This window comes from Apodemus sylvaticus, chromosome 7, assembly GCF_947179515.1.
Source record: "Apodemus sylvaticus chromosome 7, mApoSyl1.1, whole genome shotgun sequence".
Taxonomy (NCBI): domain Eukaryota; kingdom Metazoa; phylum Chordata; class Mammalia; order Rodentia; family Muridae; genus Apodemus; species Apodemus sylvaticus.
The window spans coordinates 13,548,337-13,576,222 of NC_067478.1; the positions used below are offsets into that span (position 1 = coordinate 13,548,337).

Sequence of the window (27,886 nt, forward strand, 5' to 3'; positions counted from 1 at the left end):
GTTCCAGGATGGCCAAGGCTACACAGAAAAACCTGTCTCAAAAAAAAAAAAAAAAAAAAGAGAGAGAACAACAAAAGAAAGAAAACTCCAAATCAACAAACTAGAAGCAACAATTCCTGATAATAGGGACTTGAAAGATGGCACCGTGTTTAAGAGCACTGCTGCTCTTCCAGAAGACCTAAACCCAGTTCCCAGCACTGTCAGCATTGGGCAACTCACAACCAACCACTTATAACTCCAGCACCAAGGATGCTGCTGCCCTCTTCCGACCTCCACATGCACCTGCATACACATAGCACACAGACACACATACACACATACACACACAGACACACGCATGAATAAAAATGTCAGAGCTGGGCAGTGGTGGTGTGTGCCTTCAGTCCCAGTCCTCCAGAGGCAGAGGCAGAGGCAGGACAGTCTACAGAGCAAGTTCCAGGGCATCGAGGGCTGCATACTGAGACCCTGACTCCAACAGGACTCAGTATCTAAGAGCATGTTGGAGAAATGACCTCTGACCCTTTGGACTATCAAAGACATGGCCTCTGGTCCTTTGGCAGCCTGTCTGTAGCATAGGCCACTCTTGTGAGCTTCTGCCAGGGTTATTTTCCCAGACACCATGTGAGCTGCGTGTCATCACCACAGCCTGCTGTGTTCGCAGTCCTTTCCCTGGCCCTCTCAAGTCAGGCCTTAGTTCCTCTCCATTTCTTGTCACCGTTTCTGTGGTTTTTCAGTTTTGGGGTTTTTGTTTTGTTTTTTTCAAATATTCTTTTAAGTACTCTAATTTGAGTACTTTTCTGTCTTTTAATAAATCTGCCTTTTAACAAACCCGGAGTTCCAATCAAGTGCTGAAGCAGTGTGTGTTTTAGAGAATGGGAGGACTGCACTGTAATAATAACTGGTACTCTCTGTTCAGGCTGACTTCTGTTCACCATCTTTACACCTCATCTCTCCCACCATCATTGAGTGCATTAGGTTTTAAATGCACAGGGTCTCTGTGACGAGCCTGTCCGTCCATCATTCCTGGGATGTCTTTCCTGTCACTGATATGAGCAGAGGGGTGAGCTGTGGAAAGCAAGTTTGGGTTTCTGTATCAGCGTCGCTCAATTTGTCTTTGTATTCTCTTTGGCCCACAGATCGGGGACCACAAATTCAGTGCTCACCGGATCGTCTTAGCGGCCTCCATCCCGTACTTCCACGCTATGTTTACGAATGACATGATGGAGTGCAAGCAGGACGAGATTGTAATGCAGGGGATGGACCCAAGGTACTGAACCCTGAACCCCACCATTGTGCTTCCTGTGGCCAGACACCCCCCTACACACCCACACCCACACACGCCGTTACACTTCCTGTGGCCAGAACCACACACACATGCCATTATATTTCCCATGCCCAGACCTCCCCCCCCATACACACACACCATTGTGCTTCCTGTAGCCAGACTGAGCCTGAGCATTGGACCACATGAGGGGCTGCCACAGGGCACAGCTGTAATGGAGCAGCTCCACACACTGTGGGGAGTTAGCAGACGGTGAGCGCCTCGGTCAGCGACCTGAGGTAGGGTGAAATGAAGAGTCGCTGGCTTCACAGAGTCTTATTGTGTAGCCCAGACTAGCCTTGAACTCAACTAGAAATCCCCTGGCTATACAACCTGCTGGTGTTGGGATTGTACATGTGTGCTGTCATAACTCCCTTTTGGGAGTTTTGATGGTGTTTTTACTCCCTTATTAAAGTAATACATTTTATTAATACCTAGAGTCCAAGATTTTTTTTTGAACTAGGGTTGGATACCAGGGTAGTAAATAAATTTATTACTGTCTACATTTCTGGGCTGGAAGAATAGTTTTTCCAGTAAACATTGTGATATATTTTCTTCCTCAGTCTAGAACAATATTACCCATTAAGCCTTCTGTAGAACAAGAATAATGTGTTTTGTTTTGTAATAGTCGTGTTATTGGCTGGCTTCAAGTGGCAATCCTCCTGCCGCAGCCTTCCGCATGGATTTGTAGGTAGGCACCACCACAGTGTGGCCACTGAGCACTTGCACTGCGACTCTGCGTCAGAGGGTCTAATTTCTATATTTTATTTAATTTTTAACTCATTTCAACTTAATCCTGAATAATGCATGTGGATGATAGCCACTGTATTCTAAGGGACAGCATCTATCGAGAGTGTGGCAGACTTAATGGTCATTTGATGGATCAGAACATTGAAGGCCCACCCTCCAGTGTCAGGCTGTCCGGAGGAGATGTGTAAAGACCCGGGTCCTCATGCGTCTCTGAGCAGCGGCCATGCTCTGCTCTGGGTGGAAACAGCAACATGTGAGGGAAAGTCATGTGAGGAAAGCAAAGCAGGGTGGGCTGTGTTGCTCAGTTGGTAGAGTGCTTGCCTAGCATTCACAGAGCCCTGGGTTCGATCCCCAGCAGGGCATCAAAAGTCTGATGGCACACATCCTAGCACTCAAGAGGCAGAGGCAGGAAGGTAAGGAGTGCAAAAGTCACCTTTCGCTACATAGTGAGTTTGAGGCCAGCTGGTGTTACATGACCTGTTTGTTTAGAATCTGGGAGAAGATGTCACACACCTTAAATCCCAGCACTTGGGAGACAGAGGCAGGTGGATGTCTGTGAGTTTGAGGCCAGGCTGGTCTACAGAGTGAGTTCCAGGACAGTCAAGGCTAAAAGAAGAGATCCTGTCTTGAAAACAAACAAGTAGAACAAGAGGAGGAGGAGGACAAGGACGAGGAGGAGGAAAAGTTAGCAGAGGGTAGCGGGGCAGTCAGGGAATGAGAGGAGTGAGTTTTCTGGAGGAACAGTCCTCCTGACAGAGGGAGCAGCCCGGGCAGAAGGTGAGAGTGGGCTTAGAGTGCTGGTCACAGTAAGACAGGCCAGGGTAGAGGAGGCCTGAGAGGCGGAGCGGCCAGAGCTGCACGGCTGGGATTTCATTCTCCATGGGAACAAATACAAAGTCAAAACCACAAAGTTAGAAATCTCTCCATAAACATTTACTCCCAAATTAAAAAGTGTATAATGGCAATAATTATGGTGCCTGATAATGAAGGCAATAAATTAGGACATATTTTAATATTATTATACAGCAACCACCCCAAAACAGTGGCCCTGAGGCTAGTGTAGTAGGATGAGAAAGGGATTAGCAAAACACTTTACGACTGTCCACGTTGATCGCATGTACAGATGGACAGAGGAGCAAAACTAGAAAGACAGGCCACCATTAACTTTTCAATAGCCGGGCAGTGGTGGTGCACCCCTTTGATCCCAGAACTTGGGAAGCAGAGGCAGGCGGGGATTTCTGAGTTCAAGGCCAGCCTGGTCTACAGAGTGAGTTCCAGGATATCCAGGGATACACAGAGAAACCCTGTCTCAAACAAAAACAAAAACAAACAAAAAAAAAGAGAAAAGAAAAAAGAAGTAGTTATTCCATTTAAAATATTCTCAATAAAGTAGATTTTGTTTGCGTATTTGAGATGTTGTCTTACGTAGCCTAGGCTGGACCTTGAACCAGAGATTCTCCTGTCTCAAACTCACAGGATATGCTACCACATTCAACTCTGCTAAACAGACTTCCAGAAAGGATTTGTTTATTTGTGTATGTGTGTGATTGTGTGAGTGTGTGCACACATGTGGGTGTGCAGGTGAGTGTGCTGATGACAGACACCCATGGATGCCAGAAGAGGGTATCAGAGTCCTTGGAGCCAGGACTGCAGGCATTTGTGGGACACTCACTTGCTATAGGGTGCTGGGATCCAAACCCAGTCCTCATGGTTGCACAGTGAGCATTGAACCAGAGTCATTTCTCCGGCCTCTAAAGGAATGTTTGAACATGGCTCATCTATTCTTCAGGTAGTTTCTTAGTGGTCTGCTGCTGTGAAGAGACACCATGGCTACAACAGCTCTCATAAAAGAAAGCATTTAACTGAGGCTGATTACAGCATCACTGGTGTAGCCCATTATCATCATGATGGGAGCATGGTGCACACAGGCAGCCACGGTGCTGGAGAGGGAACTGAGAGTTCTGCATCCTTCCAGACCTGTAGGCAGCAGGAAGAGAGAGACACTGGGACTGCCTTGGGGTTTTGAAACCCAAAGCCCATCGGTATTGACACACTTACTCCAAAAAGATCACACTTATTCCAACAAGACCATTCCTACTCTAACAAAGCCGTGCCTCCTAGTCCTTCTCAAGCAGTACCACTCCCTGATGACCAAGCAATCAGATGTACGAGCGTTTGGGGCCATTCTTACTCAAACTACAATAGACAGTCATGCCAGTTCAGTTAGGACTGAGACTCGTCTCTGAAGAGCTTCTCGTGCCTCTCCTCTTCCTTCCAGCGCCCTGGAGGCTCTCATCAACTTCGCTTATAACGGCAACCTCGCTATCGACCAGCAAAACGTGCAGTCGCTGCTGATGGGGGCGAGCTTCCTGCAGCTGCAGAGCATCAAGGATGCTTGCTGCACATTCCTCCGAGAAAGGTGAGCGAGCAGATGGTGGGGACTGTGTGTTCTGGAACCCCGCCACCTCGCTGAGGAAATGGTGTGTCTGCAGTGATGTGGGAGTTACTCTGCAGAGATGGCATTTCTTGTCTGGGCATTTACATACACTGTCGTGGTGTGGCATAGACCTTTGTGGCCATCCCTTTCCTATCTGGCCAGCAGTTCACTTACCTCATTTCCCCCCTCTTTTTTTTTTCTTAATTTAAAATTTTTTTTAAAGAATTTCTAATGTGTTCTATATTTACATTATTTCCATGCCTCTCCTCCCGTGCTCCCCAGTTCCCTCTCAAATGATGGCTTCTTTTTCTTTTATGATTTGTGTGTGTGTGTGTGGTATGTGTATATGTGTGCGTGTGCGCACATTTAAATATAGTCTGTTGTACCCATTTAGCATTGCTCATAACTTAGCTAATTTCTCACCAAACTAACATTGATTTATTTGGCACTGTTTGTTTGAACTGTTCCGTAGCCAGCTCCATGTTTGTGTAGATCCTTAACCCACATGAGTTCCTTCACCTTTCTATACCGCAACTCATTCAGAGCCCGCCTTTATGTCTGTCCACTGGACGCCGCCATCGTGAGGGCTTTTAGGGGGATGACGGTGAATTATACTGCTACTATTTCTGCTTCCTGGCAAAGGGTTTCATGGGTCCATGTAACTACAAGGAATAAAACCTTGTAGTTAGTGACAAGTTCGACTCCAGGGCCAGCCTTGTCCCTGCCTTAGGACACACACACACACACACACACACACAGAGAGAGAGAGAGAGAGAGAGAGAGAGAGAGAGAGAGAGAGAGAGAGAGAGAGAGAGAGAATGGCTTGCAGATGCAGTGGATGCTGATAGTTGCCATTTTTTAGACTTTTATCAGGGGACGACAGTGCCACCTAGGGGCTCTTGAGGTTACTGCTGCAACACCAGACTTGCTCTCTCTCTTAAGGCACTCTCTCTTCAAGATGCTGAGCAGCTGGACAAGGTGGCTCCCAGCCCTAGTCCCAGCACCCGGGAGCAGGTGGAGCTGGATGAGGCCAACCTGGTCTACATATCACCTCCAGGCTGCACAGACCCTAACTCAGACAACAGCAAAGATACCCAACAGTTCCCTTTCTCTTTTAGATAGGTCTGCAGTAGCGCATCTCTACACCCGCAGTCTCCTTACAGACAAAATCGGGCTGTCAGTGAACCTAGTGAAAGACGCAGGTGTCTGCTTCCTTCCCGCCTCCATCCTGAGTGGGTCCTTGCCTGGGAGGCCACTCTCTTCCATTCCCACCTGTGGCCTCCTGTCAGGTGTGGCAGCACAGCTCACTCAGGAAGCCATGATCAGTGCTCATCCAAGGCCCACCCTCGCCCTGTCTGTGGGCTCTATCCAGCTCCCGGTGTGTGGGGTTGGGGTGATGGGGCCTGAGTGAGGCACCCGCTATGGGAGCCCAGGCTATCCTCATGGCTTTACACCAGCTTCACGTCTCTTAAGCGACATGTCTCCTCAGCCCTTGCTCCTCGCTGTCTAGTCTGTGCTGCTCCATATAGTGATTTTGTTTCCTGGCCTTGGAGAACTAACTCACTGAGGAGCCACATGTGGTCACTTGTGCCTGTCGTTGGAGCACTCGAGAGGCTGAAGCAAGAGGATACCTCAAGTTTGAGGCCACTTCTTAGACTACATAGAGAGTTCCAGGACAGCCAAGACTCCAGAGGGCAAGAGGAAGGGAAAGCCTGGAAAATTTGATCCCTCAGAGTCTACTCTGTCACAAAGACTTCAGAATCAGGCTGGGTTTGTTTGAGAGCAAGAAAGCAAATATAATAGAAACTTAAATAGCGTCCAGCTTCATACCAGGCATTGCGCTGAGTACTCACACGAATACTACATTCATTTTGTTTGCTTGTATGTGTGTGTGTGTGTGCATGCGTATGTGTTTCATGTCCGTGCATGCACATGTGTGTTTACATGGGTACACACGAGCTGTGTTGCACATAAGGAGATCAGAGGATAGCTTGTGGAAGTTGGTTCTCTCCTCCCTTAGTGTGGGTCCCAGGGATTGAGCTGAGGTTGTTGTCTTTGCAACCGTTCCTTCATCTACTAACTCACTGGTCTGAAAATGCTACTTTTTAAATATTATTTTTAATTTTATCTTTTGTTGTGTGCTTGTTAATGTTACTTATTTATGTGGAGAGGGGAATGCATGCCACGCCAATGAATGGAGGTCAGAGAACAGCTTTCAGGAGTGGATGGAGTCTCCCATCACCTCGTTAAAGCAGGGTCCCTCTTGTCCCTGCTGCTGTGCTAAGAACACCAGGCTAGCTGGCCTGTGTCCTCCAAGTCTCTTGTGTCTGTGTCCAGTCCCACGGTAGGCATGCTGGGACGCCCAATGTATACCACCACATGAGGTGTTTTAGTGGGTTCTGGGCTCAGCTCATCAGACTAGCACAGCCATGTCTTTATCCATTGAGCTCTTTGCCTGGACATGGTTTGCTTCTTTGAAACAAGGTAGTATGTAGTCCATGGCTAACCTTAAATTCCTGATCCTTCTGCCTCCGTGTCCAGAGTGCTAGGATCACAGGTTTGCACAGCCATGCCTGCCCATTCGTTTTGTTTTGTTTTGTTTTGTTTTGTTTTCTCGCTCTGGCCCCACTCGCTCTAGCCCAAAGATTATTTATTTATTATATGTAAGTACACTGTAGCTGTCTTCAGACACACCAGAAGAGGGCATCAGATCTCATTACAGATGATTGTGAGCCACCATGTAATTGCTGGGAATTGAACTCAGAACCTCCGGGAGAGCAGTCAGTGCTCTTAACAACTAAGCCATCTCTCCAACCCCTGCCCATTTTTGTTTACCTGTTTTCCTTCTAAGTCATTGCTCTAGTTTTAATAGGTACATAGTTAGCATTATCTTTTCTCTATGAGAAAATTAATGACATTTTGGAGAACTTAAGAAACATGCCCATGTTCCTCAGAGAGGGTCAGAGTCAGGATTTCCCAGGCTTTTATGAGTAAGGTCTACCCTTGTAACCATACAAGCAAGAGGTCTAGCTTCAATCTCAGCCCTTGTCAAGTCCACTTCCATGTCAGAGTACTGGAATCACATATCTTAGTTTCCCAAAGCCTTTGTCTCCACTATGGAATGAGAGCAATAATTTTTTTATAATTTATTTATTTTTATTTTATGTCCATTGGTTTTGCCTGCATGTATGTCTGTATGAGAGTGTCAGATCTTGGAATTACAGACAGTTGTGAGTTACTGTGTTGTTTCTGGGAATTGAACCCATGTCCTCTGGAAAAGCAGCCAGTGCTCTTAACCTTTGAGCCATCTCTCTAGCCCCCCAGAATTTATTTTTTTGGAAGGATTGTTTGTATGTGTCTGTCTGTGTTTATGTGTGTATGTGTGAGTTTATGCCTTGTGTAAACAGGTGCCCTCCAAGACCAGAAGAGGATATTCAGTCTCTTGGAGCTGGAGTTAAATAAGGTTGTGAGACTCCAGATATGTGTGCTGGAGTCTGAACCCAAAAGAGCAGTGAGTGCTCTTAATCTCAGAGTCATCTTTTCAGCCCTTAAAAAAGGCTTTTAAAGAATGGAAGGTGGCATTGAGTGGTAGAGTGTTTGCCTACAGTGCTGTTTGCCTACAGTGCAGGGTCCTAGGTTTAATCCCTAGCATCTCAGAAAAAGTATGAGCTGGAGTGATGGTCCCCACACACAGACACACACACACACACACACACACACACACACACACACACGCGCGCGCACGCATGTGATTAAAGGTGATAAAAATATTTTTTTAGGCTAGGTGTGGTGTCCTGAACCTTTAATCCCAGCACTCAGGAGACAAAGGCAGGCAGGTCTCTGTGAATTCAAGGCCAGCCTGGGCTACAAAATGAGTCTAGGACAGCCAGAGCTCTGTTATACAAAGAAACCCTGTCTCAAAAAAAAAATTTAAAATATAACAGCTTTGTAGAATGGGTATAAAAAGCCTAACAAAGTATTTTAGTCACTAAAATTATAAATAATAGCTTCTTCTGTTGTTCCTAGAGTTCTGAACTCTTAGATCACAGAGCCTCCCTCTACCTAAAACAATGTGTAATGGTCCCTGTGTAAAGGTGACTCTTCTATGGCCTTGGTGCCTTCCTGGTGCCTAGAGGTGGACTTGTCCCCTGGAGACTCAGAAGCCACAGGATCTAGCTTGGTGACAAGGCTTCCCAGGGCATGCTTGCTGCCTTCTCATGTGACAGTGCATTCCTGACAGCCCATTCCTCTTGGACATGACAAGGTCACGCATGCCACAGGAAGCAGACTTGAGGCTAGCCTATCTTAAGTTGATCCTTTAGAAGATAAGTCATGGAGAGTGGTACCTCACCATAGGGAGTTTCTAACAAAGTTGGGAACAAGATTTAACTTTTGTTCATGGCTGTATTCAGAACCATGTCAAGAATGACTGAAGATAGCACTATTCCTTCCTTTGATCCTCCTCCTTTCATCTTATGCCAAAGGCTTCATCCCAAAAATTGCCTGGGTGTGCGCCAGTTTGCCGAGACGATGATGTGCGCTGTGCTGTATGATGCGGCCAACAGCTTCATCCACCAGCACTTCGTAGAGGTGTCTCTGTCCGAAGAGTTCCTGGCCCTGCCCTTGGAGGACGTGCTTGAGCTGGTATCTCGGGATGAGCTGAACGTGAAATCAGAGGAGCAGGTCGGTGAGCACGGCGGGCAGTGCACACACTGCTGCCTTCCGCCCATCCTTCCTCCTGTCCATCCTTCCTTCCTCCCGTCCATCCTTCCTTCCTCCCATCCTTCCTGCCCATCCTTCCTCCTGTCCATCCTTCCTTCCTCCTGTCCATCCTTCCTCCTGTCCATCATCCTTCCTCCTGTCCATCCTTCCTTCCTCTCATCCTTCCTCCTGTCTGTCCATCCTTCCTTCCTCCTGTCCATCCTTCCTTCCTTCCGCCCATCCTTCCTCCTGTCCATCCTTCCTTCCTCCTGTCCATCCTTCCTTCCTTCTGTCCATCCTCCTGTCCATCCTTCCTCCCATCCATCCTTCCTTCTGCCCATCCTTCCTGCCCATCCTTCCTCCTGTCCATCCTTCCTCCTGTCCATCCTTCCTTCCTCCTGTCCATCCTTCCTCCTGTCCATCATCCTTCCTCCTGTCCATCCTTCCTTCCTCTCATCCTTCCTCCTATCTATCCTTCCTTCCGCCCATCTTTCTTCCTGTCCATCCTTTCTTCCGCCCATCTTTCTTCCTGTCCATCCTTCCTTCCGCCCATCTTTCCTCCTGTCCATCCTTCTTCTTGTCCATCCTTCCTTCCGCCCATCTTTCCTCCTGTCCATCCTTTCTTCCTCCCACCCATCCTTCCTTCCACCCTTTTTTAAAGCAAGCTATGAATATGCATTTTTTTATGTATTTTGGGGTTTGTTTTGTTGTATGTATTTTCTTAAAACTTTTCTTATATTTTATATTTTCTTATATTCTTAGAGCTTGGTATAATTCTATTTTTTTTTAAATTTAATGTATGAGTGTTCTGCCTGCCTGTATGCCTACCTGCCAAAAGAGGGCATTGGGTCCCATTATAGATGGGTGTGAACGGCCATGTGGTTGCTGGGAATTGAACTCAGGACCTCTGGAAGAGCAGCCAGTGCTCTTAACCGTTGAGCCATCTCTCTCCAGCCCTCCAATATTTATTATTAAAAAATAATTGCCATAACCTGGAAATCAAGCACTTGAGTTTGGAGGAGGTGGCGTTTTTGTTAAGGCAGGATAAATTATCCATCGTTGACTGTTGACGGACTTTCTAGAGGAGGGAGAGTGGATGATACAGGAGGAATGGGGAAGCAGTGGCTGCGTGGTATCCTCAAGTGAGAAGAACCAGTCTAAGGCTGCAGGGATCGACAGGGTCAGATAGGAGCAAAAGCCATCCGCAGTGCTAGCAGCCCAAGGGAGCGCCCGTGTGCACACAGCCAGATGCAGGGACACGCCAGGAGACATCTGTATTGACATTCTTCTCTGGCTTGTTTCTGTCTTCTCAGCTGAGAGGGAACCTGAGGGAGGATGTTAGAAATCTGGGGGAATGGAATATATGGGCTGGACAGATGGGCCGGGGAGATCGCACAGGGTCTGGTAAGTAGGCTTCAGTTTAAAGTGCTCAGCTCCGTGGGTGTTCTCTGTCACTGTCACATAGTGTCACATACTGCTGCAGGTATAGAATAAAAGACACACGGAATGTGAAGAGCTGGACTTTGAAGGCTGGAGAGATGGTCCAGTGGTTAAGTGTATCTACTGTTCTTCCAGGGGACCCATGTTTGTTTTCCTCATGTTGGGCAGCTTAAAACCGCCTATAACTCCAGAACTCCAGGGGATCCATCACCCTGTTCTGTCCTATGGGCACCATACACACATGTGACATGCACACACACATACATTCTCTCTCTCCCTCTCTCTCCCTCTCTCTCTCTCTCTCTCTCTCTCTCTCTCTCTCTCTCTCTCTCTCTCTTTCTCTCTTTCTTACACACACACACACACACACACACACACACACACTACATGGAACCCTGTCTCAGACAGAGACCCAGACACACACACACACACCCTGCATGCACGCACGCACACTCACACACACAAACACATACACTGCACTATGAAATTAGGAAGCTCTTGAAAGCTGTTTATAACCATTTTGTATGTCAGAGCTATTGGTAAAGCAAAGTAAAAGTCTTACCTTCTTGGAGTGGTCAAGAAAAATTAAAATAAAAGCAGATTGGTATCAGCCAGAAAAGAGCAAAGAATGTGCCTTATTGACTGCACCTATCAGCAGAGGTATAGTATAAGTGGCCTTGGGAGGACAGTGTGTGCTGTTTGGGACAGAGAATGCTGAGGGCTGGCAGTGAAGGACGTTGCATGCACAGTAAGAACCTGGGGTTCAGCAAACACCTGGGGTCATCGCTACTGCCTTTGATCCACTTTGAGGTCCAGTCAAAATCTGAGCCACTATAGGACATTTGCAACCAAGAGCCCTAGCAGGGTTGAGTGGCTGAAGAGTTTGAATTTGAATCCTTAGAGCCTACATTAAGGTGGCCACAGCAGTGCCCTCTGGTGGTCCCAGTACTCTTATTGTAAGAGGGGAAGCAGAGACAGAAAAGTCCCAAGAAGCTTGTGGCCCAGCTAGTCTGCTGTACACAGTTAGCAAACAACAGAGGTTCCATCTCAGACAAGATGGAAGGCGAGGACTGTCACACAAGGTTGTCTCTGACCTCTATACATGTGGTGCCACGGCAAGCGTGTACATGTGTGTACACAGTGACGGAGGGGAGGAGTTGCCTGCCGTGAGGAGTGTCTGGTGGGGAGGATTGGGGATGAGAAAATAAAGAAGACAGAAACCTGGGATTGCTTATGCCAAGCAAGTTTATTAAGTAGTATAGCGTTCTGCCCGTGGTAGTAGCATGCCCCTGTAATCCCAGCACTCAGGATGCAGAGGCAGGCAGATCTCTGAGCTCAAGGCCAGCATGGCCCACAGAGTGAGTTCCAGGACAGCCAGGGCTACACAGAGGAAACCCTGTCTCAAACAAACAAAAAACAAAGGAGGAGGAGGAAGAAGAGGAAGGAGAATAGTATCTTATATATTGTTTACTGCAGGGAAATGGACTACGGTCAGCAGGAAGCTAAATCAGACAGTGCAGCAAGAGAACACAGGACACCTCAGACACAGCTGCCTTAGGACTGATAACGGGAGTCTTTCAAGGGAAAGGCGATTTCCCAGGAACCAAAATCTTAATATGCTGGCCTGGCCCCAGCCCCGTACTAGACCTTGCCAAGTCTAGTATGTCCTGGGCAAGGATAGAGCTAGAGTTCTCTTTGCCCTTTCATCAGAGCCCCTGAGAAATCTTGGCTCAGTGTAGCTCCCAACACTAGAAGGCAGCTGTCGAGATGTTAACACAAACTCAGCTAAACTTCTTAAATATCCGAAGACACTCTGCTCCACCCTTGACTATCAGTAGCCAGTAGAGAGACAGCGCCTGACCTTGGCAGCACGGACATAGACGTAGAAGCTCTGGACCCTAAGAACAGAGTGCTGCCTCCTAGGTTCCACCATCAGTGTATCCTGGAGCAGCTCACATGTGTTTATTTGGGTGGCAATCTGTGAGGCCTGAGGGGCTCCGAGTTATAGTCTTGTGTTTGGAGGTACTAAAGAAGGTTCCTAGGTGGGCAGTGTAAACAGAGGAACTGGCCTGGCCTGGAATTTAGATCAACAGGCAGAAAAGAGTTGATACTGAAATCCAGGAAGCTTTACAATATCCTGGCCTTACATTACAAAAGAATGGGCCAAGCTTGCCTGGGCTCTCACGACTGTAATTTCAGCACTTGGGAGGATCTTGAGTCCTAGGCCAGCCTGGGCAGCATAGAAAACCTGTCTCAAAAACAAAAGACTGGGCCTAAGAGCATAGCTGGAGAAGTGTGATAAAAGCTGTGGACACAGGCGGCAGAAAAGATGGGTCACCCCAGGACCTGCTTCAGCACAGGCAGTGGAAGAACTGAGACTGAGGAGGCAGGAACGTGGTCTCTGGGTCGCTTCAAGAGCATCTGCTCTTTGTCCCATAGGTTTTTGAAGCTGCACTGGCCTGGGTCAGGTATGACCGGGAGCAGAGGGGTCCATGCCTGCCCGAACTGCTGTCCAATATCCGCCTGCCTCTATGCCGGCCCCAGTTTTTATCAGACCGAGTGCAACAAGATGACCTGGTACGGTGCTGTCACAAATGCAGGTAAGTGTGTGTAGCCTTGTCCAGGACACGGTCCAAAGTCTAGGCAAAGAAGAGTTGGCCACTTGTCCTAGCTCAGGGGAGGAAGGATTTCGAGCAGTCAGTTAACTCACACATTGCAAGCAGAGAGAAGGGGCTTTTCCTCCCTATGTTATCTATCTGTGTATTCTTCACCTTTATCCACGGAAAGCTGTCAGTGCACTGTGTACACACTGCCCTTCATCTCCATCCACTGAGAGCTATGAGTGCACTGTGTGTGCTGCCCACACTGGCAGCTGACTTGATAGTACAGATGGGGCTTCCCGAGGGTCCTTGCCCTCTGCAGTACATTGTAGCTAGTGACTAGCCTCTGACGAGTGATGGAAGAGGGGTCTTGTATACCCGTGCGCAGAGCTTCTACCTAGAGCCACAAGCACAGAAGATGGGTTGTTATGCAATTAAAACAAAGAAAAAGGCCTGTCTTTCCAGTTGCTTGTTATAGCCACAATGCAGTGTTGGGTTTTGGTTTTCTCCTTTACTGACGAGATTTTTACACATATTCAGCTTTGCATTATTCCACCCCTAGCTGGGATCAGCAGGTTCCAGGAGTAAGTCAGTGGCTTTGTGGTGCAGGGCTTTGTGGTGGTGTGTCAGGAAGCAAGGACTGTGTGACTGGAGGGAGCTGCGTGCCTGTGAAAAGCAGTCTGAAGGGTAATATTGAGACACATGAACTATTCTGTCAGCAGTAGGTAGCTATCAAAGAAGGTTCTTAGAGAAAAGCAATGTCGTCTGTGGTTTGGAGGGACTGGAGAGGCAGGCTAGGGCCTGGGAAATCCATCTGGAGCACTTGACAGCAGTTGACAAGGTGTGAGCAAGAGGTGATTGACAGGAGGGCGTGAGCCATGGAAGGTGACAGGGGCAGGAAGGAAGAGCTGGGTCTGAGTGCTGATAGGAAATGGGCTGTCTGAGCTCCCCTCAACACCCCCATTTTAACCCCCACACTGTTTTTCCAAATCACAGCTGGTTTGTGCTGGTTAGAAGGAGCTGCTCTGGTTGTAGCAGCTGAGGAGGCCTCCTTCACCTTTGATCAGATCTCAGTAGCCTTGTATAGCTTTCCCTGATCTCACCTGAGTTCCTGACACAACCTCACAGGGTACATAGCTCAGTAGTAGAGCATTCAGGCTTGTTTTTGGCCCTAGATGCAATCCTTAGCATGAGGAGAGAGACAGACAAACACTGGTAGACCAGATTTTCCAGAAGACTTTTCCTAGATGTCCCTACACTGAGATCAGAGGATCCAGGCCCTTAAGTGTCAATGTAGACCAAGGGGGGAGGTGCCTCCTCTCCTAGCATCTTGCGCCTTATTCCAGGGACCTGGTAGATGAAGCAAAGGACTATCACCTGATGCCAGAGCGCCGGCCCCACCTGCCAGCTTTCAGGACTCGGCCTCGATGCTGCACATCCATCGCTGGCCTCATCTATGCCGTGGGGGGCCTCAACTCAGCAGGTATCTTGCAACTCCCCTGTGCAGAGCCCTCCCTAGAGCTCTTTGAAAGAAGAAGCACAGTCAAGCTGGCCTGGCTGTTCTGATTCCCTCTTTATGCTGTTCTGTCTCCTGCCCTATCATAAGGTTCTGGAGAGTCGCCCTAGAGTAGGGCTTCTTATGCATTCATGATATCGAATTGATGTCAGTGCTAAAGGTGCCGTAAAGAATTAGGCTCGACAGTCCAGGGACACTGACACAGTCCTGTAATCCCAGCACTTCGATCATGAAAATAAAGATTGTGAGTTTGAGGCCACTCTGAGTTACACAGTAAGATTGTCTCAAGAAAGAAGGAAAAGGCTGGCTAATGTAACACATGCTTGTATCTTAGCACATGAGAGGCAGGAGGATTACTGCCCATCTCAACAACAGAAAGGGCAGTAAGGGGAAGGAGGGGGAGGAGAGAGAAGCTGGGCATGGAGGCACACACACCTGTAATCCCAGTGCTTGGAAGGGCCCCGAGGCCCAGGCAGCCCAGACAGTGGGATCAGTGTCAGAGTCACGTAAGTCACCATAACCGAACTTCACAGACGAGGCGGGTAAGGCCAGGGAACTTGAACAGTGAATACACACTGCTTTGGTCAGTCAAAGCAAGGACTGGGACTCATCCTGATTCCTAAACTGACCTTCCTCCCTTGTGCTGATCATTGGCAGCATTTACTCAGCTCTAGAGTGAGTACAGGAAGGAATCTGCCCAGTTCTACACCTAGGCTGTTCACATTTGCATAAGGGTTAGACTGAGATAACCCAGTACCCCAGGCTGCCATACTCCAGGCTATGATACCCCACGTCTGTAATTCTTTCTAACTCTTCCCAGCGCTTCCTGTGAAGCCCCCACAGTCTTACCCCCACCCGTTATCAGCAGCTTCCTTACACACTGTAATCCCAGTACTTCAGAGGCTAAGGCAGGAGGGTCTGGATTTGAGGCCAGCCTGGGCTACAGAAATTGAGACTGCTTCTAAAACAAAACCACCATTACCCGTAACTCTTGTACTATATAGAGTCGCATTTCTAGGAAGGCCTCCTGGAGGGTCAGGGGAGGTTGACAGTTCTGACATCAGTGAAGGTTAGGAAAGGTAACCAGCAACCTTCTGCTTGTTAACAGCCTGACCTAGAAAAGTGCTTGGTGCACCCAAGCCACAGGGAAGAGAATTGATTGAGCTGCTAATCATGATCTGAGGAGGATGAGAGGGTTCAAGTGCTGTGTTCATCCTGTCATTTCATCTCCGGCAGCTCTGTTAGCCTTTAACTCTACATTCAGACCAGGGTGAGGACACAGAACAGCCTGTGCGTCGTTAGATGAGACGGCAGTGCAGTTAGCATTAGGACCCATGCACTTCGCTCTCGCATGCTTTCTGTACTGGGCAAACATTCTGTGCATTTGCCCTTATTGTCGATTTCAAGCAAGAGGCTTACCTGATTATGACCGAGAACTACTCTCACTAAGGAGCAGCTGTTTCCCATTTGATTCTAAAATCTTCATCATAGCTAGAGTTTTTAGTGGGCCCACTTACTCTGAGTAATTCATGGGAAGAGCCAATAGAATGGAGCCAAACGTTCCGTATCGTCAATACCCAGTAGCTGCGATCTAAACAAGTGGTCTCATTTGTTTTAATTTGAGTAGCAAATTTTTATGCAGGTGATTCCCTGAATGTGGTGGAAGTGTTCGACCCTATCGCCAATCGCTGGGAAAAGTGCCATCCCATGACGACAGCCCGAAGCCGTGTGGGTGTGGCTGTGGTGAACGGGCTTCTCTACGCTATCGGGGGATATGATGGCCAGTTGCGGCTGAGCACCGTGGAGGCCTACAATCCTGAGACAGACACATGGACCCGAGTGGGGAGCATGAACAGCAAGCGAAGGTATTGTGGAAGCCACGTGCAGGCAGAGCACACACTGGGCACCCGGGGAGCCCGAGTAGGGGCTCATAATGAAGTCAAATGCACATGTTGGCCTGGGAAATCCTGTTGCCAGGCCAGCCCCTGCCAGCCCCTCCCGGGAGCTCCTGCCAGCCCCTCCCGGGAGCAAGCCCCCTCTGCTTAAGCATAAATTACCTGCCTTGTCCTTTGAGGGACTTAGGAACTAAGGACTGAAAATGGGTGTTACGGAAGATTCCAGGAGGTCAGGAGTCTGGACTGGGAGATCTGGAAGATCTCAGGGAAGAGGTGGGATCAAAGTTGAAGCCTGAAGGATGAGGGGTAGAATGGAGGAATCCTGAGGTGGTTTTCTTCCTGCTTTCTTTCTCTTGCCATACATGCGCTCACACTGCCCCAGAAATGCATGAGCAAGGCAGCGTCACGCACAGCCTCCAGACGTGAGCACATGTGTATTCACAAGGTGGACTGAACTTGTACATCATCCAATGTGGTCTAGCTACCTGTGTCTCCCATCGCTAGCCTGCTCACATTCCCAGGATGAGAAGGGTAGCTGGAGGTCACCATGGTAGTGCCCATGTGTAACCCTCGTAGTCCAGAGATGGCGTTCTTCCTTACACCTGGCGTGCGCTGCAGTGATATGAGGCCCACGCTATTAAAGGGTGTCATTCAGGTTCTTCTGCTCTTAGACCCTGTCAGGCCACTGCTGACGAGCAAACAGTTGCAGGTGTTGCTCTTCTGGCTTTCCTCATAGGGACTGAGAAGGACAGAAGCCCAAGGTCCCTCGCACATTCAAGTAGAACAGTTCTGCCTGTATTTTGAGCTTCTATGTCTTGTACTCAATTTTAGGAAGGAGAATAGTGTGCCGTTTTTAAAAGGATACTTTGAAACCTGCCAGCCAGTTGCTCTTTAAAGGGTTTTCTGTATGGTTCTGTGATCTAACCTTTGCCTCACAGGCCCATCCTCCTTGCCATACTTCTAGTTCTCTACTTGGGAGATCAGGTGACTGGGACAGGGAGAAGATGCCAAGTGATGGCTTGCATGGTGAGGCAGTGGTCAGTGTGGAGGGCTTTGCCGCACACGCATTGCACATTCAGCAGTACTGGCCTGAGGCCCCCAGCCGGAGGCATCTGCTCAGCAGCAAGGAGAGCAGAGTCACAGAGCGCACAGAGGTCTGTGCACATTCCTTTGGGGAGAAGCAATGTCTGCACAGGATGTGCTTCTTCCAAGGATGTTCTCAGAGTTCTCTTTCCCTCCCCACCTTTCTGTGTCCACCCTCTGCCTTTGGACATTTTGCAGCTTATTGTGAACAAGGGATCCCTTTCCCATATCCCAACCACAGGTCGCTCGTTCACTCTGCCTGCAGTCGGTTAGTTGGCCCTTTGTGTGTGTCTGCTCTGGGAGACGTTCCTGCGCTGATGTCGGAGGGTTTGGTGTGGTAGTTAAATGGGAGGAAAGTTCTCTGGGTATTTCTCTCCTTTGTTGTGGTTAATGCCCTGGCAGTAGCAACATGGGCCCAGGTCCCCTTAAATGTTCTTAGTCACTTCTGTTCTGGCATCCCGCACAGCTCTCCATCCTGCGGGAGACAGCTCCTGTCTGCTCGCTTCCCATCTTGCTTCCATCTTGCATGCCACCTTCTTCCAGGTTCTGGTGCTGGATTGTTCCAGCGCATGTTGGCCAGCGTGCTCCCGCCTCTAGCCGGCGTGCTCCCCTTCTCTAGCATTCTCTTTACCTCTTACTTGACTGTTGTTTGTGGTTTGGGAGCACCTCTTGATTCACTCTCCCGTCATTACTCATCTCCTGACTTTAACTGCCTTGTGTTTGGGACTGAGGCTGTATAGCTCAGTGGTAGGATGCTGCTCTAGCAAGAGCGAGGCCCTAGGCTCAATGCCCAGTACTGCCAAGAGAAAGGAAATATAGTTACTTCGGGTGTGTTTCACATACACATCTAGAAAGTTATCAATGTCTATTAAAATTGTCATTTTCCTAGAGATATTTCTTAAGACAAGGCCTTCTCCTCATAGGGCAGGTTCAGAGGGTTTATGACATAGCTTGCCTTGCTATGTGTACTTGAAAAGTGTCCTCCATCCAATATTTCTCCGTCTTATTCAGCCCCAGCTTCATTTTTAGTCTCTGTAGCATCAGGTGTGAATGAATAAGTGTGGCATGTGTCCTAATAAAGAAGCCACCCTTGGGGCATGGGGCTAGAAGAATCAAGTGGGACTGTTTAAGAGTATGACTAGACCCTGCAGTTAAATCAGGCTGAGGCCCTGGGTTTGCCAGGTGGGCAGAAGTGCTTACTATGCAGTCCTGATGATTTGTGTTTAGTCCAGAGAACCCATAGTAGAAGGAGAGGTCCAGCTCCCAGATGTTGTCCTCTGAGCTCTGCACATGTGCACATGCACACACACACACACACACACACACTAGTAGTAGTAGTAGTACTACTACTACTAATAATAATAAATCTTTATTTTTTCTTATTTATATTTGTGTTGGGGTATTTTGCCTTTATGTATATCTGTACACCACAGATATGTATCTGGTACTTGAAGAGGCCAGAAGAGAGCATCAGATTCCCTGGAACTAAAGTTACAGATGGTTGTGAGCCACTGTGTGGGTACTGGAAATTGAACTTAGTTCTCTGGAAGAACAGCCAGTACTCTCAACCATCTCTCCAGCCTAAAAATAGTTTGGGGTAAATCAGGCTAGTCACAAGGATGCACACCTGTAATCTCAGCAGTTGGAAAATCGAGGCAGGAGGATTAGGGGTGCAGAGCCATCCTCTGCTACATAAACAAGTAAATGAACCCGTTGTGCGCGAGAGGTAAGCACTCCAGGCAAATCAAGGACTGAATGCCTGAGGGGAGAGAGCTTGTTGCTGAGCCTACAAGTCGAGTCCGGCGGGGGAGGGGAGCAGGAGACAAGGAACCACCCTTACCTGGTTGTGTCCCTGGGGTTGGGTCTGTTCTAAAAAAAAAAAAAAAAAGACAGTTGACAGATTGATTTCTTAGTGTGTGAGAGAGACTGCTGGGATGACCATTGTGTCTGTTTCAGTGCCATGGGGACAGTCGTGCTGGATGGACAGATCTACGTGTGTGGAGGCTATGACGGCAACTCCTCCCTCAACTCTGTGGAGACCTACTCCCCGGAGACGGACAAGTAAGGCTGACCTACCCTCCTGCCTCAGCTTCCTGAGTGCTGGAATCACAGCCCACCTTTCCCCACTGTCAGGCCTCTGTGCTTGCTAGGCTTCCAACATCCCCCACCCCCACCCCACCCCACCCCCTCCACAGCCACCGCCTTTTGTTTAGTTTCTCTTTGCTTTGTTGGAGAAAAGATCTCAAACTCAGGGACTCTCGTAACCCACCTCAGCCATAGAGACTTGCTGTGGCACCCAGCTTAAAGCTTCTCCTGGGTAGGAATGATTTAGCAGTACTTGCAGGTAATAGATTTTTAAGTCTTTGGTTAGAGGCCAGCCATGATGGTACACGCCTTTGGTCCTCTCGCTTGCAGGCAGAGGCAAGCACGTCTCTGTAAATTCAAAACCAGTCTGGTTTATTTAGTGCATTCTAGGCCAGCCAGGGCTACAAAGCAAGACCTTATTTCAAAGAACAAAACGAAAATCAAAATTACTTTTAAAAAGTCCTCGGTTAAGTGAAATTTCATGGTTAAATTTCAAAAGAGCTTAAGCCAGGCATAGTGCTTCATGCCTATAATTCCAGGACTTGAGGTGGAGGCAGGAGGATCATAAACCTGTTTCAAATAAACAGAAGGCTGAGATGCTCGGAAACGTTGGTATGTCTCTGAGTTACGTCAGTCCACTGTACTGGAAGGGCAAGCGCGGGCGAGGGCGAGGGCAAGGGGTATCTGCACAGCTTGTTCCACAGCGGCAAGGCCTGGCACGAAGGACTGTGCTCAGATAAGCCTGGCCAGTGCTGGTGTCTGTTTCCTCAGAGTCTTTGTCTTTCTCCCACACATATGACGTTGCAAAAGTTCTAGAAAATCTGGCAGTGAGGACTCCTGTTTAAACTTGTGTTTTCTATAACACCCATTACAACCGTGTAGGATGCTTTTGTAGAACATTAGAAACACTGGCAATGCTGGCCGGATTACTCATTCTGGTGTTTGTGTCCTCCCGTCTTAGATAACAGACTGTGAGCAGATGGGTTGAGCGAACTCATCAGCATGTGTCAAAGCCAGTTGTTGCCTAACAACTGACTGTGGCTCTTATCAAGTAGAAAGGAGGCTGGTCCTCCCTGGTGCTTCCTTTGGTTATCCTCAGGTAGGAAGGTCCTCCCTGGTGCTTCCTTTGGTTATCCTCAGGTAGGAAGGTTCTCCCTGGTACTCCCTTTGGTTATCCTCAGGTAGGAAGGTCCTCCCTGCTGCTCCCTTTGGTTATCCTCAGGTAGGAAGGTCCTCCCTGGTACTCCCTTTGGTTATTATCAGATAGGAAGGTCCTCCCTGGTGCTTCCTTTGGTTATCCTCAGGTAGGAAGTCCTCCCTGGTGCTCCCTTTGGTTATCCTCAGGTAGGAAGGTCCTCCCTGGTGCTCCCTTTGGTTATCCTCAGGTAGGAAGGTCCTCCCTGGTGCTCCCTTTGGTTATCCTCAGGTAGGAAGGTCCTCCCTGGTGCTCCCTTTGGTTATCCTCAGGTAGGAAGGTTCTGCCTACTGCTCAGTTTGGTAGGCCATGAGCACACTGTCATTGTCTTTCCCTGGAGGCCTGTGCCTGTAGCCCTTGGCACAGTGTGGGGAACATTCATCGTTCTGGGCAGGGGTGCAAGGTAGACTCACCAGACAGACAGCGAGGCTGAGGGGATGGCTTATGTTTATAAAATATTTGCCTTGCAAGAATGAGTCCAAAACTGCCAGCCATGGTGGCTCATGCTACAGTCCTATCTGAGAAGGTGGGGACAGGAGGATCCCTCAGAGCTTGCTGGCCCTCAGCCTAGCTTAATGGATGACCTCCAGGCCAGTAAGATGCTGTGTCTCAGGGCTGGAAAGACAGCTCAGTGGTAAAGAGCATGGACTGCTCCTCCAGAGGTCCTGAGTTCAAATTCCAGTAACCACATGATGACTCACAACCATCTGCAATGGGATCCGATGCCGCCTTCTGGTGTGTCTGAAGACAGAGGTCTCATATACTTAAAATAAGCAAACTTTTTAAAAAAAAAATGCCCTGTCTTCAAAAAAAGGAGGTGGACATGGTTGTGAGGATAATACCCATCTGGCTTCCATGTGCACATATACACATGCATACATGAGCACAGTCATATACACACAGTTTTATTTAAAAGATCGAACAATGATAACTTCTTATCCTAAACAAGGAGACCACAGGCATGAAGGGGTTCAAGTAAGGAACCCCTTACTGTGTGCTGTGGAAGAGCAGAAACTCCCCACTGTGTGCTGTGGAAGAGCAGAAACTCCCCACTGTGTGCTGTGGACCAGCTGGACAGTCGGTGCAGTCCACAGGAGCACAGCCAGAGCTGTGTGTAGTCACTCATCCTGTAATCTCAGTGCTTGAAAGCTGCAGCAGGAGGATTGCCTCCAGTTCAACGCCAGTCTGAACTACAGAATGAGAGCCACTCTCAGCAAACAAACAGAACCAGGAAGGGTGGCACATGCCTTTAATCACAGGACTAGGGAGGCAGAGGCGGAGAGCTCAAGGTCAGCTCTGTCTACAAAGTTCTAGGACAGCCAGGGCTACACAGGGCTACAGGTCTCAAAAACAAAAAAACAAAAGAAACAAACCAAACAAAACCCACACTGAGGTACTTGTGCACTGCTTGAAAGAAAACAGAGAGGAACCACTTAAGGCCGCATTACAGCTGCTGGAAAAGCGGTTCAACTCCCCTTGCTGTGTGGGAGTTGGATGGGGTGAGGATGCCCTGAGAAGAAGGCCTTGCATAAGCAGGCCGCAGCAGTGGTCCGGACCGGAGGCCAGAGGTAGGCAGGTGGGATTAGGAGTGGGGCCAAGTACCGACTAGGAAATCAGCTGACCAGTACCTGTGGACCATAGGAATGCTGAGAGAGGGAGAAGGCAGTGGATACTCTTAAGTTTCATAAGCAGAGTAACTAGGTAGATGGCGGTCTCATTAACAATGCAAAGTTGCATTCCAGTTGCAGATGTATGGCAGGTCTGGTCTGAGTGCTGATTTCACTTGCTACGGACTGGATATGCGTCTGAGACTTGGGGGAGGGGCAAAGCAGCGGGCAGTGTTATCTGCAGGGGTGGAGGGAGAAGTGAGAAGATGTGAAACTATCCGGACAGAAGAAGACTGAGATGTTCACCTGTTCCCGGCTAAGCTGTCTTAGATCAGGAGCACCGACCTCATGCCCCCGCTATCTTTGCTGTTTCTGCAGGTGGACCGTGGTGACTCCGATGAGCTCAAGCCGGAGTGCTGCCGGGGTCACAGTCTTCGAGGGCAGGATATATGTGTCAGGAGGCCACGATGGCTTGCAGATCTTCAGCACTGTGAGTCCAGCCCCTCCCCTCCTGGCTGGCTGGGTGACTTCCTCCATCCTTGGATTTCTTTCTTTTTTTTTTTTTCAAATTCAGCCCTGGGATGGGGAGTAGCCCAGTTGTGTATTGCTTGTCTTGCATGCACGAGACCCTGGGCTCAATTCACAGCACCACACAAAAAAAGTTTCAGTCCCATCACTGACATTTCAAGACGTCTCCTGCACCAACTAAAATTCTTCACTTCAGGCTAGAGAGATGGCTCAGTGGTTAAGAGCACTGCTCTTCCAGAGATCCTGAGTTCAATTCCCAGCAGCCACATGGTGGCTCACAACCATCTGTAATGGGATTCAATGCCCTCCCCTGTCATGCAGGCATACATGCACGTAGATCATTCATATACATAAGTAAATAAATCTTAAAAAAATTAAAATTCTTCACTCTAGACAGCCCGTGCACACCAGGAAGGGTGAGGTGTGATCATCCTCAGCTTGCCTCCTTTAGATGGCCGAGGAATGCCGAATGCCTTTGAACGCCCTCTGCAGAGCAAGCCCAGTCAGATGCCAGGAGTGAGTGCCAGCCCCAGTTCTTCAGGACATTGCTGGGCTCAACAGCCATGCAGTGTCGGCTCTAGAGTCAGGCAGGACCAAGGCAGAAAGCGCTGGGACAGTCGCATGAGACAGTACTCTCCTTCCAGCCCCGCCACCACCTAGAAACCCGTCCTTGGGAAAATCCTTTCTTCTTCGTTTCCTTGCATATGCCAGGAAGGCATCAGCCTAATATGAGAACAGGTCCACAGCCGTAAAGAGATGGCATCAGAGCTAGGGCACATGCCAACTGAACTCCCTCTCCCCAGTGTCTCCCAGGCTGGCACCATGTGGGCTTCTGTGCCTTGAAGGGTCACCCCGCGGACCAGGCCTTGCTACTGACCGTGTTGTACCCGCGTCTCTCTCCCTGCTGCAGGTGGAACACTACAACCACCACACGGCCACCTGGCACCCGGCAGCCAGCATGCTCAACAAGCGCTGCCGACACGGGGCCGCCTCCCTGGGAAGCAAGATGTTTGTTTGTGGGGGCTATGACGGCTCTGGCTTCCTCAGTATTGCTGAGATGTACAGCTCTGTGGCAGACCAGTGGTGTCTCATAGTACCCATGCACACACGCCGGAGTCGGGTCTCCCTCGTGGCCAGCTGCGGGCGCCTCTATGCAGTGGGAGGGTATGACGGACAGTCAAACCTAAGCTCTGTGGAGATGTACGACCCAGAGACGGACCGCTGGACATTTATGGCCCCCATGGCATGCCATGAGGGAGGGGTCGGTGTGGGCTGCATCCCTCTTCTCACCATCTGAGGAGAGGATGGGATGTGGTGGGCTAGGGATCTGGTACAAGCACGGGCGCGTCCTTCCAGGGGAAAGTCCTCTCAGACGAGGCAGTGGCGGCAGAAGACGGGGTATAATGTGAGCTTGCCAGAGGGACAGTTTTTCCAGGTGCTTAAGTCCTCTCTCACTGTGCTGCCCTTGTGACCTTATTATATTCTAATATAATATTAGGTTGTCAAGATGCACACAGCACAGGACAGGAGTCCCTCTGGGTCCCGCAGCCAGGAACACGGAAGTGCTTTGCCAGTCCGTGTCCACAGGCTCCAAGCCCAGCCAGCACCCACTGCGGTGCTGGCCCAGCTCCCACAGCCACAGAGCTGTGAGCGCTCGTGTGCAGGAGGTCTTCCAGCCGATGCTTCTCCTTTCCTGCTGGTCCGCAGCCCTGTTGTGGCCAGTTTGCCATGGGAAACTGCAGTATCCAAGCAGTTTGGGAAGTGTGGGGGAAAGCTGGGGGAGAAGGGACACCCTGGCGTCCTCGCTGCCTGTGGTACTGCAGCTGCGTGTGCACAGGCTCTCCCTCCCACCATGGGCACAGAGGACTTGGTCCCTGTCACCAGCAAGCAGGGAGAATGAAAGTCTTCTCCGTGCCTGATTTTTTTGGGGATCCAGTGAGGTCTTTCTCCACTTGTCCTGGAGACACAGGAGGGGAATAGAGATACTCAAAAGAAACGGGAGGAAATGTAAACAAGAAGATGTCGGCGAGAAACTGGAAGGAAAAGACTCGAAGTGAACATATTTCACAGAAAGAAAACTTAAAAGATACTAAATGTATGTTTAAATGGAAGGCCATCAAACATGACAGCAATGGTATCCATTCCCATGATCGGATCCCAGGGTCGCGAGTCCTCCTAAAGCAGTTGGGGTTCCCTCTGAGCCCCACAGTGTGTCTGGAATCAGGACACTCTTGACTGACCTGTAGCAAGGTGCTCACGGGGTTTGGTCTCCTCACCCACCGTCAGAGGACCTTTTCAATCATAGGCTTTAGGGAGCCGGTTGAATTACTGCCACTGACCTCTCTCTACCCGAGCTCCCAGCTGTCACCCCATGGTCACCTCCCGCCACCACCCAGCGCTCCCACAGATCCCCAGTCCCACATACATCCCTTCCCTCTTTGGCCAGCAGAAAACAACATGTCTGCCCGGTTCGCACTTCCCCATCCCCATCCTTGAATAACTCTTCCTCATCGCGCGATGCTTCTGGAGCACATTGACCATTTGTACCTCTGGGACCTAACCAGGGCCTTGCTCATGACAGCCATGGACCAGCTTGGTCAGGTGACTTGTCTGCCCTGCCATTTCCCTATTTTCCATCCATTTGCCAACCTTGGGTGTCCACTTCCTCTCCAGCCCTCGGCAGACTAACCAGCAAGATGGGCCTTTACATTCAAGCTACGAACGCTGGCGTCATGATATAAAGGCCTACAGACTAAGACTAAGAAATGTCTTTTGCTGCTGCAAGGAAGAGATTTTCTATTTCTTCCTCTAATCTTGGCAAATGACCTCTTGAAGAGACTCAATGCTCCTCCTTCCTCTGGATGGGACCTTACCATAGCACAGAAGGACCCAGAGAGGAGACTGTCTATTACTAGTGCACTGGGCAGTGGGGCAGTCCGTCAACTGCTGCTGCCAAAATCTGTTTTCCTAAAATTCTTCCAGTAGAGAGGAGAAGACTATAATTGTTTTTAACCCCAAACTGGGTCTTAGGGTCAGTTCCACTGTCCACCTGACTGGTTCCTCGCCCTTTGCTGCCCACCTGGATCGGCCCAGAATGCGGTTCAGAAAGGCGCGATGTGAAGCCTTTGGGGATCCTTCCCCGGGCCATCAGGTTTACCAGTGTGTGCAATTGCCATAGATTCAGAAGGATTTTTGTTCCCTGCAATGTAAAGAGCTGGGCCTCAGCTATAAGCACTTGAAAATAATGTTTTTAAAAGACTGAGCAATCTGATAACTGATCAATTTTCACTAGGCTCCCAGTGGAGCACCAGCATTTCTTCCTGCCCCTCAGTTTGCCTGCTGAGGTAGACTCTGGGGGACTATGGGTCTTGGTTTCCTCTTAGTCCTGTTAGGAGGAGTGTATCCATGCTCTTCTTACTAAGTCCTTCTGTGAATGTACTGCCCAGCCTCGACTGTGAAGGTGCTGAGGACCAGCCAGTGGGTTCCCACGTGGGTCTCCTGGGTCCTCGTGATGCTAGCAGACTGCATCCCTAGAGATGATACATCATCTCCCCCGGGGCCTGCTGCTGTCGGATTAGCCTTCCTGCATCCACTCTGCTCTCCTAGTGTAGAGGTTACAGGGAGACAGTGTTTCCATCTCGGCTCTGAGCACAGCTGAGCAAACAGGAACATTTGTATACTCCCCTGTCTGAGGCAGACAGCTGATCTGTCTCATTAGTGTTAGTAGGATCACCCAAGGACACTGGAAAGAACGTAACAGGAGGTGGGTCCGCCAACGTCCTTCCTCATCTCCTCTCTCTCTCTGGGCTTCCCCAGAGATCACAAGCAGACCAGAGCACAAGACCAGCCTCTGATGGAACTAAGTAGGAATCCTGACCTCCTTCACCCACAGCTGTTTCACAGGAAACTTTTTATTTATAGGACGCATGTCTTTTGTGTTAAGAAACCAAAGAGAAATAAAGAGAACACTCCTAATATTCTCGCCTTTTCCTGGTTGTGTGTGTCCATTCCTCTCTCTCTCTCTCTCTCTCTCTCTCTGTGTGTGTGTGTGTGTGTGTGTGTGTTCATCCCTGTGCATGTGTGTAGAGGCCAGGAGTTGACATCAGGTGTCTATCTTGAGTGCTTTCCACTTTAGATTTGGAGCAGGATCCTTACTGAGTTTGAAGCTCATCCGATCCAAGTCCTGAGACTGCGGGCTGCATCCTGCCCCATGCAGTGTTCTGTGTTGTCTTTTACCCTGGCATCCAAGATCAAATTCAGACAGCAAGCACTTAATCAATTGAGTCAGGCCTCTCCTGACTTATTTTTAAATATTCAAAAGTAAATTACATTTTTACTTGATTTGGTTTAAAAGAAAAGTGTATCAGACAAATTATAAATATTCCCATGAAAATAAGGGGAAAACCAAATGAACCTCTAGCAAACACAATCTTTGAGAGGTTTGAATGAGAGATCCCCTGTGAATCTCTGGGATTTGGATACTTGGTCCCCAGTTACCAGTTGTTTGGCGAGGCTTAGGAGCCGAGGCCTGGCTGGAGGAAGTGCACCACTGGGGCAGGCTTCGAGATAGCAAAAGTTTTGCACTAGATCTTTGCCTCCGGCTTCCGAATCAGATCAAAATGTGAGCCCTCCACTGTCCCTGCTGCCATGTCTGCCACCCTCTGCCACAATTCCCTGGCACGATAGACTTATCCTCCTCGAACCGTAAGCCCAAATAAACCCTTCTTT

At 49.1% G+C, this 27,886-nt stretch overlaps 1 protein-coding gene across 2 annotated transcripts in view; it reads left to right on the plus strand.

The window, feature by feature from the left end:
* Klhl18 (kelch like family member 18) overlaps window positions 1-27,139 on the plus strand; it is a 55,359-nt gene extending 28,220 nt beyond the window's left edge. Inside the window, exons 2-10 of one of the 2 annotated variants that reach the window (XM_052187128.1) lie at window positions 1,137-1,267; window positions 4,350-4,490; window positions 8,993-9,191; window positions 13,089-13,249; window positions 14,596-14,732; window positions 16,393-16,630; window positions 19,700-19,804; window positions 23,009-23,120; window positions 24,069-27,139. In XM_052187128.1, coding sequence (XP_052043088.1) covers window positions 1,137-1,267; window positions 4,350-4,490; window positions 8,993-9,191; window positions 13,089-13,249; window positions 14,596-14,732; window positions 16,393-16,630; window positions 19,700-19,804; window positions 23,009-23,120; window positions 24,069-24,455 — 1,611 coding nt within the window. In that variant the 3' untranslated portion in view covers window positions 24,456-27,139. The remainder of the gene's footprint in view (window positions 1-1,136; window positions 1,268-4,349; window positions 4,491-8,992; window positions 9,192-13,088; window positions 13,250-14,595; window positions 14,733-16,392; window positions 16,631-19,699; window positions 19,805-23,008; window positions 23,121-24,068) is intronic. The other variant, XM_052187129.1, reaches the window with a different exon arrangement.
* Window positions 27,140-27,886: the final 747 nt, after the last annotated feature.